This window comes from Phaethon lepturus, unplaced genomic scaffold (assembly GCF_000687285.1).
Source record: "Phaethon lepturus isolate BGI_N335 unplaced genomic scaffold, ASM68728v1 scaffold8986, whole genome shotgun sequence".
Taxonomy (NCBI): domain Eukaryota; kingdom Metazoa; phylum Chordata; class Aves; order Phaethontiformes; family Phaethontidae; genus Phaethon; species Phaethon lepturus.
In genome coordinates this window covers 1-13,325 of record NW_010546893.1, presented here as the reverse complement: position 1 = coordinate 13,325, position 13,325 = coordinate 1, and the positions used below count along the sequence as shown (strand labels likewise).

Sequence of the window (13,325 nt, the reverse complement as noted above, 5' to 3'; positions counted from 1 at the left end):
CTGGATTCTGGCCCCAAAAAGTATATGTGATTTTTAAAACACAACTCTGTGTAACAGGGAATCATTTTCTAGACAGAATTCATAAACAATACGAAGTTGTCAAGCAGAATAATCCCCCAAAATGAAATCACTTTCATTTTCTTCCTATCAGAATTTTATCACACCTATCAAAAAAATGCAAATCTAAAGTCATCCCCAGGAGGAATACCAGGTTTCAAAGAGTATTAAAACCAACACATCCTAAGTATCACAAATATACTTAACTCCCCATTCAATAAAATATCGGAGTATCAATTTATTAAAAAGTTATGTGAACTGTACATATGTAAACAGCAATATAGCTGAAAAATCTGAAATATATACTTTAAAAGGAAAATCATTTATTTATGAAAATATTTAAAATATTGCATTTCTGGCAGCAAATTTAAAAGAAGTGCTCTGGAATGGGTGCAGTCTCTCTGTGCATTTGTCTAGCGTTTATCTTCAAGGTGTAAAACATATCTCCTTTCTGATTTTTCATAGCATAAGCTCATGAACATGTTCTTTCTGACTTGTAGAGACAGAATTCGATTTCCAAGAACAGCAGCAGAATTTTAACAGGAAATACTATGGTCCTTGTCGGTGCAGACAATACATTTTCTGAGAGTCCACGACACCTTGGAAATATCCTAGCCATTCTGCATATAAATGCATCAGATTGCGGTTACAAGCTACAGAATAAGTCTTTGATTGATAATTTTTCTGTTTATTTCCGCCAAGGCCACTGAAAATACGAAGGCCTTTTCATCTGAAAGGTTAGCATACATGTCAACTTCTTTGTCTTGTTTCTCTGTAGAAGAAAAAAAAGTCACTATTAGAGCTTTTTCCATTATCCAAAGTTAATGCAAGTCACATAGTAGCTAATAAATTATGTGGAATGGAGTACTGGAATTGAAAAGAAGTTAGACAATCAACTCCTATGCAAGGAGAGACTGAGAGAGAGGAGGAAGGAATGGAGGCACACAAAGGTGCTAGAAGAGTCACAGAATTAGTCATCCAGAAGCATGACTGAATTGCTGTTCTTTAATGACAAAGAAAGGATGAGTCACTAACACTATATTGATACCTAACACAAGAGCGTTCAAGTGTTCCTCCAGTTTGGGGTATTTCTTTTTGCTTTTACATAAACACCTCCCATCCTAGAAAACAAAGATACCTCACAATATCCTCATTAAATACAACATTTGTCCTGCATTTTATATGTAAGTAACAGAAACCCAAGAGTTTAATTAGTGTCCAACACCAAAGAGCAGATACATGGCAGAAATCAGGTTCACAACTTGTCGCCATGAACAATCCTGGACTTTCTGTACCACAAACTTTCAATGTTATCCCAGATATAGAATAACAACAACACCTCAGTGAGCAAGGGAAAGCCTCTGAACTCCCTCTGTTGATGCTGCCTTCCTTCAAGGCTACAGATACACAACAGCAAACTACACCAAGGGGTTTCTGCAGTGCTCAAGTACACTAGGTTACAGTATAGCATATGATAAGTCATAGAATAGTACTTTCATAAATATCACTTACTCCGGATCATGACTATTTATATCCCAGTTTAGCTAGCCACCAGTACCTGACACAACTCATTAAGAAAAAAAAAAAAAACAAACAAAAACCAGCTTGGTCAGCAGAAGACCAGGCTTGTAGATACAGAGAAGAGAGGAATACATTTAGAGCTTTAAGGTTGGTGTCTAGCTGTGGAACTCCATCTCTGATCCAAGTTCCATGGTGGCCTGGACTAATTTACAATCACAACACAATGCTCACCTGACAGACCTCTCTAACACATACATGTGTGCTCTTTTTTCCACAGCACACGCTGGCAGACTGCTCTACCAAGACACCTAAATCAGCAATGGGCAAGTGAAAGACAAAGCAGCATTGGAAAATAATGGCACCACGTGGAAAAAAGATCCCAGCATTTCATGCCTCCACCTACTCACATAGTTATTCCTTCAGTGGGTCCACATTCATAACAATATTTTTAGATTTCACTTCATACCTGATTGTCTGTGTTACAGCTACAGACACCATTCCAACAGACTACCTTCCCTGTGACATCAAGTACTTCTGTTAAATAACTAAGTAGCATAGACTGAAAAACCCTTTACCACTGTGTTCTGATTTAATACTGATATAGAGACACAGCAACAAAACCTTCTACTTAAAGATTTCTGGACAACTTAAATCACACACAAGCTCACCTTTCCTTGCAAGTAAAATTGCTTAGTGAGGAGCCTGGAGACACAAAAATGCATCAGTTTTTACTCTGAAAACAAGAAACTTGCCTTAGCAAAGTAAAACAAATCAAAGCATGTTTGATATTTGGCATGTAAATTATTTCTGCTGGTTCCCTGGCTACGCAAGACAATATTCTCTAGTGTATTGAGTTTGAAATGAAAGCTAAGAAACCGAGTTTCAGTGCAAGTCCCACCCTGTCGTTTAAGACAAATCAGTTTCTCTGTGTATACTCAGTCTGGGTTGCTCCACTTCCTCCCTCCCACCATTTACAAATTAACAATGCTGGGAGTCATTCTGAGCGCAGACATCACACACACTGGTTATTGCACATTAACCTATTCTATTTTCATATCTAAACCCCTCCCCTTTTTTCATACTTCCTGATCCAAACAAATCCAGCCACCACCTGACTACATTAGCACTCAGCAAAATTAAAAATACTTCCCCCCCCAGTTACTGCCAACAGATCATAGACTTGGCAAAAAAAAACAACCACCCAAACTTTCTCAAGTTTCCCTTCCCTGCCCCATCCTCCCAAAGTACTGGCTTGTTCTGAGAGACCTCAGCTTTAAAGAATTGACATCTTGATATCAAACAGCATCAGGGATTAACACACGTTTGCAAGTTTTAGGCTTTCTTAAGACAATTACAGTTCTCAGCAGTAACTAGGGAAGAGCTTGCACCTGCCTGACATTTTATCATACGCTACTCAGAGGATACCATGGTTTCTACAGACACTATTAAAACTTTCCGCTCCACAGTCTTATCTGAAAGTAGTTTTGACTCACTTCTCTATTGTTAGCAAAAGACTCTTACAGAATCACACCATTTTTTTAAGACATTCAAAATATTAAGTCTTTTGATATACGACTAAGAGGCTATTTAGATGAATATATTCAGTCTTTCTGTAGCATGTCTCTCACATCCCCAGATCTCCTGCAACCCACTAGAGCCACAGCCCTCAAAATCGTGATCTATGTATAAATCAAACATGGACCCTCTCCCCTCACAAATTTTGTATGGATTCAAAATCCAAAGTTCTATCCAAGATTCACTATCCAAGATGGCAAACTACTTCAAATGTACACATTGAGCAAGCAAATGTATGAGTAATACAGTTGGAAATTACTGGAAAAGGAAAACTTTTTTTTTGTTTTTTTTTTTTTTGATGACCAAAAAAAAAAAAAAAAAGAAGTTTAATTCTGCTTAAATTTTATCAGGATACAGAGATTCACCCCTTGTTAGGTATCAAGTATGCTTTAGTAAGACTCCAGGACACTCTTATTGTCACTTGATGGTAACCTCTTTCAAGAGCAGAATAACCAATACCACTTCCTCCAGAATACAAGGGGTTTTTTTGTTTGTTTTAATATAATCAACGTTGTTACCTAGATAACAAGGCAGCCTGGGAACAGGTCTAGCTGTGTATCACAGACCCACACAGTAAAATAAAAGACATACTACCACCACAACAATCAGAATCAGATTATTATGAAGTTTCTACTCACAAATTATACTGTAGCATTTCTGACAAAGAAATTAAGTGACAATTTTGACAAGCCAAGCCCGCAGCGAGAAGTTCCTATTTTCCAGGGTCATCACATGGCTCTGAAACCTGCGATAGGAATATTCTCTGGGTCCCAGCGCTCTGCCATATCCCCTCAATCTACATCAGCTTCCTCTTTCCTCCCCCTCCATTCCTTCTTACTAAATCTGCAGGAAAAATAGATTATTTTAAATTCCCTTTTGGTTCTCCTATTCTTCAAAACTACTGTTGAATCCTGCAGCTCTGCTCTAATGTGAACCAGTCACAAAGGATACAAAAGAACTAGTCAAAGGCACAGACATAACTGGGAACAAGCCCGCTATGTGTGAAAAGAGCACAACACAAGCAAGGAAGCTAAACTACAGATGTCAGGGGTGTCTTTAGGAAAAAAAATTTCACAGCTGGGTGGTCTTCAAATGGACAGATTATATGCTCTTGCATGCTGTTATAATTCATGTGTTCTCTGTCCTCCTGTTTTTCATTTACAAATGAATTAGGCATTGCAGAAGCCTAAGAGGCACCAAATATTTAACAGCTTTGCAAGCAGTGGTCTCTTTTCAAGTCTTTTGGGGGAAAAGAAGAATAGCACAATCTCTAATAGCAAGTAATGTGTACCCAAAATATCCTAGAAATATACAATAGGCAAGAAAATAACATACTTAAAGTCTAACACTAAGCTAATGTCTTGCACTCCAGAGCTGACTTTCAACACTATGCAGACCGATACAAGGACCAGCAATGACTCACACAAAAGCCACCTCAATTGGCATAGAAGAACTACAGTTGCTTAATATGCTTTTATGCAAACACTATCAAGCAGCAGGTTTGGTAAAGGAAGAATATTTCTAAAATGCCCCCTAATAACTCCACACGTAGTCGTTACAGAAATTTTATAAGCCACTTGAAAAGGTATAAGTCAATGTTAACATGTTTTATAGTACTTACTTACAAAATGATGGGCTCTTTGATGTATTTATTTTTATAGCCATGACAGCCATATATATCAACTTTTTGTTTGTTTTTTTAAATCTGCACAATAATCACCACAGTGGTCTACACACATTACAGTTTGACATAAGCAGAAATAAGTCAGAAGTAAGAAAATATCCTAAGCCCACTTACTCCTAACTAATAAGGTGTGCTGTACTGGTGAGGAGCAAAGATAACTATATTTGAGTGTGAACCCAAGCTCTATACCAGTTCTGCAGAAGAGGTCAAGGAAGAAATAGTAGTAGTAGTAGTCACAGTACCAAGCAAAAGGGATGGTAGGACAGGACAAGAAGATGAAGACAATCTTCTCAAGTGAGATTCAACTTAAAAAAAACAAAACACCAAACACCAAGAAAACAACACATCACACACACACTCTTATGCAAAGATCTCACTACACCTGTACTTCTAATTTTCTACCTCAGAGCACTGGCATATTGTCACACTTCAGCATATACAGCAAGAGGTTAAAAACATTCAACCTAGTTTTGGATAGGAAAACATGTTCTCTAAGTATCCCTCATGTTTTCAAATTCTTGCTTTTCTGAGACTATAAAAGATGCATTAAGAGAATGGATCTTTTCTTTTGATTGCTTAGATTGCTTTCCTCTTTTTCAGGGGACAGGAAAGAAGATTTACTTTAATAGGGCAACCCAACAAGCTTGCAGGAATTTTCAAACCAAAGCTGTGTGTGAACTAGACTGGCAGTAAAATGCTAGAAATGATCTTATAGGTGCTAGACAAAGTCTAGCTTGGGTCAATAACAAATAGGGAAGCTCTGTATTCCGTGAAACTACATACATCAATCCATATGCAACAGTGAAGAGATTAGATATTCTAAGTGTATTTTCCTATTACAGTAAAGCATTTACCATCCAGAAAACATACAGAATTCAAATTCCATCTCTTCTTTCCACAGCCAAAGCACTAAAACAACAACAAAAGCCCCAATTCATACTTTGTTTTTACAGGAAAGAAACTTGAAGAATGAACAGATTTACATTAAACAGCGGAGACAACAAAATTGGTTTTGAAATGTTAGAAGTTAAAGGAACTCACTTTGCAATGGATTTACACCCATTTCTGTTAACAAATAAGGTGGCAGGGGAAAAAAACAATTGCATTTCTGAGTATGCTTCACGGTTTCAGTAGTTTTAAGAACAAGATCTTCTGAATATTTGTAAGATGACTTGCTCTTCCCCTCCTATCCACCTTTGAGCCTTTTTAAGTCTATGTTGAGTTCTAGATAAGGCCTAAAATGAGTACCTCCAAAACCATAGATAGCAAATGCAGTATCAATAGGCTCTTTAAAAAAATAGGAATCCTAAGTGACAATCACATACTTGAAGGGCTCCAAAATTGTGCATGTAACAGTCTCTTTATTGTATAAAGATTAAGAACCACAAATTACAAAGGAATCTTAATAAAAGCAAGGAGGCATTCCTTCCTCTAGAGTATTATTCTGTAGAAGCATGGGACAAAAAAAATATCAGGTCATAGTCATGACTCTAGATGCCCTTTTTACTTTGGCCCTCCAAGTTTCAAGGAACTTCTTAAGCAATCCAATCATCCTAATCACTCTCTGATAACAGGCATCATCATATTGTTTGCCCTTGTGATATAGAGCAGCGGTACATCAAAAAAAAACCAAAAATCCAAAACCAAACCAAAAAACCTACTAAGCACAACAGCCCCATGGCTTTCAACCTACATATTGAAACTTGATCTGATGGCTGAAAATACAGATTTAGTTCTTTATAGTTAGTTCCAATCACACACCGAAACATAAAACCAGAGGTCTCTACAGATGTGAAACAGTCCCTTCCCCATATTAAGATATTGGGTATTGGCTGAACCAGTCTAGTTACTTAAATGGTTTGAATGGTATAAAGGTTTATTGAGGAAAAAAAGCTGCATACAAAAAGAAAACCCAATGAACACATTTCTCCAGTTCTCATACCTCTTTCTTCTTCATGCTTTTTGGCTGAGGCACTCTTAGGTCTTCCTCTTCCTCGTCTGCTGTGATCTGAATGGCTGTTAGACCTGGATCTTTTTCGGTTTTCTAAGTCTTTACTTACTGCAGAATTTATCTTCTCTCGCTTAACTCTCTCTGTCCGTCTCCTTTTGGCCTCACTCTTGTTTTCTGTGCAAATGAATAGAGATAGCATGATCTAGTGTTTTCATCTTTGTTCTTAATTTACTCTTAGTGCTACCCCACCCAATCACCTTTTTTCTTTAAATCTCTTAGCAAAAGTGATTAGATGTCTATACCTTTACAGAACAATTACATCTGCACGACATCCATGCAGAAATTAAGATGTCAGATCCAGAATGACACTTCACTTCTTCATGACAAGGATCAAGCCTTTAGTTATTTCAAATGCCTTTTGCAACATGAGACATTTGCTAGTATACAAAAAGTTCACCATTTCCCATAATAAGATGGAAAAATCCCCTGTACAGATCACCGCCACCAAGACAGACCACTGCATTTGTTTCCACTAGCCAAAAGAAGTTTATCATATCAGTAAACAGCAAAGTACTTCATCTTCTTTTGACACTAACAATGAAATCATTCTTGCTGCTCACACAAATTGAAACACTGAGTCAACGATGATGTCAGTAAATGCCACATTACATAGCATACATGTCCCACCAAATTTAGCCTATGACAAGGCTTCATAATACTTAATGCAGAACAGGTGTATTGTTGTCCTACACACCAGAGTCAAATAAGAGTATTTACAGGAGTTTTACCTGTAAGTAAAGTACGGATTAACGAGCTTGGGTACTAAAAACAGTAGAGTCACCACAGCACGCTATTCAACACAGACTAGTTGTAGATTTGCAAGGCTGCAGGACCATTCTGCAGCAGCTATATTGTCGAAAATACTGGAACACCACTTTCTAAAAGAAGTTGCAGTTACCTTATGACCACAATATACACATACACAGTTTCCCTCTATATCTTCCCAGGGAAGTGGTTTCCTTTTGCTGCAGTTGTCCCATTAACCTTGTATTAGACACAGGGTACAAACTGGACAAGCAGGGTAACTTGTCACTAATACAAGAGCTGTACTTCACAGTGTCACAAAAAGGCTGAGGTAGCAAGGGATCTCTGGAGACCAACCCAGCCAACCCCTCGGCTCAAGCAGGGCCACCAAGAGCCAGTTGTCCAGGACCATGTCCGGATGATTTTTCAGTATCTTCAAGGATGGTGACTCCACAACTTCTCTGGGCAACCTGTGCCAGTGCTCGGTTACCATTACAGTAAGAAAGTGTTTCCTGATGTTCAGAAGAAACAGCCTGTGTTTCAGTTTGTGCCCGCTGCCTCTTGTCCTGTCATTGTGCATCACTGAAAAGAGCCTGGCTCTGTCTTCTTTACACCCTTCCTTCAGGTATTTATATACATTGACAAAATTCCTCTGAGCTTTCTCTTCTCCAGGCTGAACAGTCCCAGCTCTTGCACTTTCCTCAGAGGAAAGATGCTCTAGTCCATCATCTTCGTGGCCCTTCACTAGACTCTCTCCAGTATGTCCACGTCTCTCTTGTACTGGGGAGCCCAGAACTGGACACAGTATTTACTCCAGATGTGGCCTCACCAGCACTGAATAGAGGGGAAGGATCCCCTCGCTCAGCCTGCTGACAATACTTCGCCTAATGCAGCCCAGAATATTGTTAGCTGCCTTTGCTGCAAGAGCACATTGCTGGCTCATGTTCAACCTGCTGTTCACCAGGACCCCAGGTCCTTTCCTGCAAAGCAACTTTCCAGCAGAGTGGCCCCCAGCATATATCCGTGCATGGGGTTCTTCCTCCCTGGTGCATTTCCTATATAAAAAACTGAATTATACAAGACCTTTGCTCTACTAGATTATGGCAACTACTTTATCAACTTTGAAATGAAACAGTCAGGGAGGGAGAAAGAGAATAGACCAATGCTTCCAAACAGTACCACTGACATTGCTTAACTGAACTTTCAAGGTGGAGGAGGTTATTTAGCATAACGTAATGTAATTCCTACAAGATGGCAGACTACAATTATGCTTCAAAATAGCGATACAAAATATCAAATACTTAGTTTCCCTTTTGTAGGCCTGGTAGATACTTTTAAAAAGTAGACATTATAAATCAGATACTTTTTTTTTTTTTTAAACATCTTCTCTGACAGGTGTGTGCTCTGATTAATTCCTACTAGGACTGGAGGAAGTGATAAAAATGAACACAAGGAGAGTGTTAATCATGCCAGAATGCATATCCAACTGACTTCTTACTGTGCCAATCAACAGCAAAAGATATACAAGTAAGACAAAAAATACACCATTTTTTAACTTAACCACACAAAGAGAAGCAAGACCCACCTGCGTTTACATTTTTATCAATCATTATATGACTATTTTTATACAAAGTGCCATTCAGGTGTTCATGAATAAGTACAATTCTTCCAAAAAAGAGGATTTTCACTTTCAGAAAACCCAGCTTCAATGAGCATGTACTCTGAAATGCTGGCCGTTTGGCACCTCTAGTCATTTAGCCTCAAAACAGGATTAACAGAAAGCTTTCTGTAAAGAGTTATTTAGCATAGTGACCAATGTGCGCAGCTACCATATACACAGAGTAAATGCCAACATCACAGGTATAAAGGAAGTAAGGCTGAAAACACCAGCATTTAAAAGTCTACCATGTACAAATTCAAGGGAAAGTGAACTGACAACAGTCAATTTACACAGAGAAATAAAATACTCTATCCTTTGCCTCCAAGAAATAAAGGGAAAGAACTGGTGTCCTCTTCTTCCCATCGCTATAAGTATTACCTGTGATGGGTGGTGATCTCTCAGCACGTTTAGCATGCAAGAGTTTTCGACTAATAAATATGTAGCCGCAGGGACATGATTTACATGCAACAGGAACCTGTGAAAACAAAACACAAATATTTCAGATAATTTCAAATTATGACAAAATTCCTGTCTTATGAAGAAAAAAAAAAATTCGTAACTTGCATTTTGTCTTCAGACATACCTCTTCAAATTCAGTCTGTAGTGCAAACTATGACCTGTACTATTAAACAATTGTATTTAAACGTAGTAAAACCAGGTTCTGCTGTGAATGACCCACCAAGCCTTTTCTTTATGCAGTTAGAAATCAAGCTTGAAATGTACAGCTATTGTGACCTCTTTGTACTATAAGCCCTTTTCCCCAGACTGTCAGGAAAGGCGATGGGGAAAAGTGGAGAGCCCTAAAGAAAGGGTGAGTTAGAATAGAAATATAATTTCTCTTCAGAGCTCTCAAATATCCCCAGTGAAATCAGTCAGATGTTCACAGTTTTGCTTCCTTCATTTAGTTTAAATAAAAAAAAAAAAGGAAAGAAAAAGTCAGTACATTCTGAACACATTCACTTGAAAGTAACTCCTTTAGAGAGCAGGAGCAGCTTTAAACAGGAGGCACAACAGAGCCCTAAGCAAAACAGATGCATTTATACCACACTCTACAACACCGTTGTGGACAAGGCTGGGTGGTTGCAGAAGGTCCTAGTTAGTTCAAAATGCAAATAACCTACCAGAGTCAGTCAAAAGCTGACTGTAGGATGAAGAGTTTGAGAGACCATAGTGCTGCTCCTGATCAGCTAAGCAGTCAGGAACAGTAGATTCCCCCAGCACAGAACAATTCAAAAAACTGTGATGCTGATAAACTACAAACCTCATTGCCTTCACTTAAAGCCAACATCTTTCAAGATCTTTTAAAGTAGTAAGGAATACACCATATTGCTTTGATTAGGTTTAAGACTGAAAACACAAATCAAAGCAAGTTTAAGCAGAGATCTGGAAGAGATTAACACATATTAAAGTCAAGTCATGTTGAAGCACGACAGTGGGGAAAAAACCAGGAGGTAATTTCTCAAACGTAATTCTTTAAGACAGGTCTCTACAAGTTTGCCAATGTCCACTGAAACAAACAGGAGTACAAAACTACAACTGCCTGCTCAATTTTACTGGACAAGCATAAGAATCAAGTTCCAATGTTCTACGGGCTAGGAAAAAAAACCTGCCAAATCAGTACATGAATTTGTAAAGGGTAACTTAACTGCTACTCATAATACGCAAATTATTTTGCCTTCTGTAGCACATCTTAACTCCTGTACTTCACCCTAACAGCTTACAGATAAACTTTTAATACAAGTTTTATATAACTAGAGACTTTTTAATTCCCTTTATGGAGACACTGACATAATAAAAACAATTCTAATCAAGGTTTATTGAACCTTAAAGCTCAGAATATAGCAGACGTGCACTTATCTCCTTGTTCCTAAGTCAGTATAAGAGCACTAAAAAAGCACTATTTAGCAGATAGTTTGTCTGTACTGTTAAGGTGATACAGGAGTTCCATTTAAGCCCATTTTTGAATACTGGTGTCTCTGCAATAATTACCTTTCCAGGCTCAGCCTAGAAAAAGTTGGGGAAAACCACCCAAGGGGATTGGAACAGACCCAATATTTTTCAGTGAACTTAACTGTGTTTAAAAGAGCAATATTGTTCTCCTGTTACAAGTTTGGCACGTAGGTGTGTGTGTCATTTGGTGGGGATTAGGTGAGAAGGGGCTTATTCACTGAAAGATCAGTGTAGGTCCTGAAAAGGATAACTGGTATAACATCCTGTAACATAATTAAGACAACATAGTCCTACAAACAGTGGTTTACTCTGTTTAACATTTTCCTAGCCAAAAAGAAATTGAGTTTCTCATACAAGAAAGTTTACCTGAAGCTAAATTAGGAAGTGATAATTATTTCTTCTGATTGACTTCAAGCTCCCTAGTTTAATGGGGCCATGCTTTGGTTGTGATAATATCTTCAAAAACCTTTTTTTTTATTTAAAAAAAGTCTAAATGGCAATTACATATCATCTAAATTACAACAGAAAAAGTTCAAAAGCCTAAGAAGTGTTACTCAATATTGTGCTCCAATATTTGTGGCTTACTAAGTATTTCCACGCATGCCACTTCTAATGAAGAAATCAGAAACAAATGCAAAGCCCTTGTTTACGGAAGAAACGCAGTACAGGACACAACCGCTTCAGAGTCTCACAACAGCTTCCCCATACTCTGCAAAGGGCTGACTTGTACTGTAGGTTTTAGTTTCTTGTCTCCTCTCAAATATTTGGCACTTGAAAACAAGGTCCTATAAGCAATGCCTGTGCAGGACATAGGCACATTAATTCCATGTTAGCCACAGAAAAGTTGCTAACAAAAAATCTCCATAGACATGCATATCATATGTTTTAAAGTGCAGAACAAAGTGAAAGGTTCAGCACCAGCTTAAAAAGCCTGTGTTTGCTTACTTGCTTTTCCTATCGATGGTGGTTTGACATTCACTACATTTATTAAAAAAAAAAACAACCAAACCCAAAAACAGAAGAACACACCACCACTCATATTCAGCTTCTCCCTCATTTCAATTCCTTCTTTCTCCACCTGAATAACCAGAACTTGGTACACAATGTTTTCTCAGAAATAGTACTTCAGTGACGTGCTTAACATGTGAGCATCTGCAGTGGTTCATCTATTGCTTAAAACATGAAAGGATGCCCCCCACACAGCTTAACATTCCAAACTGTTCCAGGACGAGTAGAAACGCTATAAAAAACTACACAAGTCAGAACAAATAAGATTACTTTTTTTTTTAATCTTTATGAGTAAAGAAAAATGGCATGAGATTATTTTTTAAGGTTAGCCAGAATAGTGTATACCAGTCAAGTTTCAGGATCAGATAACAGAAACGCGTTTCCCATGACTACATGTAAAAGCCTCTCCCCCTGCCCTGAGCCCCACAGCAGCCTTCTGCAGTGCTGTGCTATTGTTCCAGCAGAGGAGCACTGCTGGAACAAACTGGCCTATTTTTAATAGCAACATCATTACCAGTAAAAAGCATAAACGAAGGCAAGCTCCCGATATAGTAACAGTTCAAATCAGCTGTTCTTAATGTTTAAGTGTAAGTAACTCCATTTTGTACACATAACAAAACTGCAGTGAGACAACAGTTCACGTATATGCTTTGACTAGATGATAGAAATAGCAGCAAAAGTCTCGATTCTGCTGTTTCTGAACTACTCCATGAGAAAACAACACGACTGAACGCTCTCCCGACTAGCCTTAGGCAATTAGTCATCCGAAGGACAAACTGCGTTGCATAAATTACAAAGTTCATTATATTTTTAATAAGTGACACAGTTCGTAAACGATACCAGCGCATAAAAAACCGATTCTGCACGTCGCTTCAGCGTAATACAAGTATTACATTAGCCTGCAAAAGGAACACGGTATTTAATCCACATTCCAAGCAGAGACTGCAAAGGCAGCAATTTGCTTCACAGCGGCACGGCGAGTTTCATTTTCTGCCCCTCAGGACCAAACAGCTCAGCCGACAGCTTCTTGTCGCGGCTATTACAAACGCGGGGGCTGCAGCGGGGGTCTCCGAGAGGCAGCCGCCGCCGGGCGGAGGGCGGAAAGCAGGAAGCCC

General features: G+C 38.5%; 1 protein-coding gene across 1 annotated transcript; it reads right to left on the bottom strand.

Annotated features, from left to right (window-relative positions):
* Window positions 1-280: 280 nt before the first annotated feature.
* Window positions 281-9,730, bottom strand: LOC104622612 (chromosome unknown open reading frame, human C16orf87; the record flags this gene model as incomplete). Its single annotated transcript, XM_010289450.1, has 3 exons — window positions 281-829; window positions 6,780-6,962; window positions 9,631-9,730. Coding segments are annotated over 3 exons (402 nt in total), but the record flags the coding sequence as incomplete, so codon positions are not given.
* Between the last annotated feature and the right edge of the window lie 3,595 nt (window positions 9,731-13,325).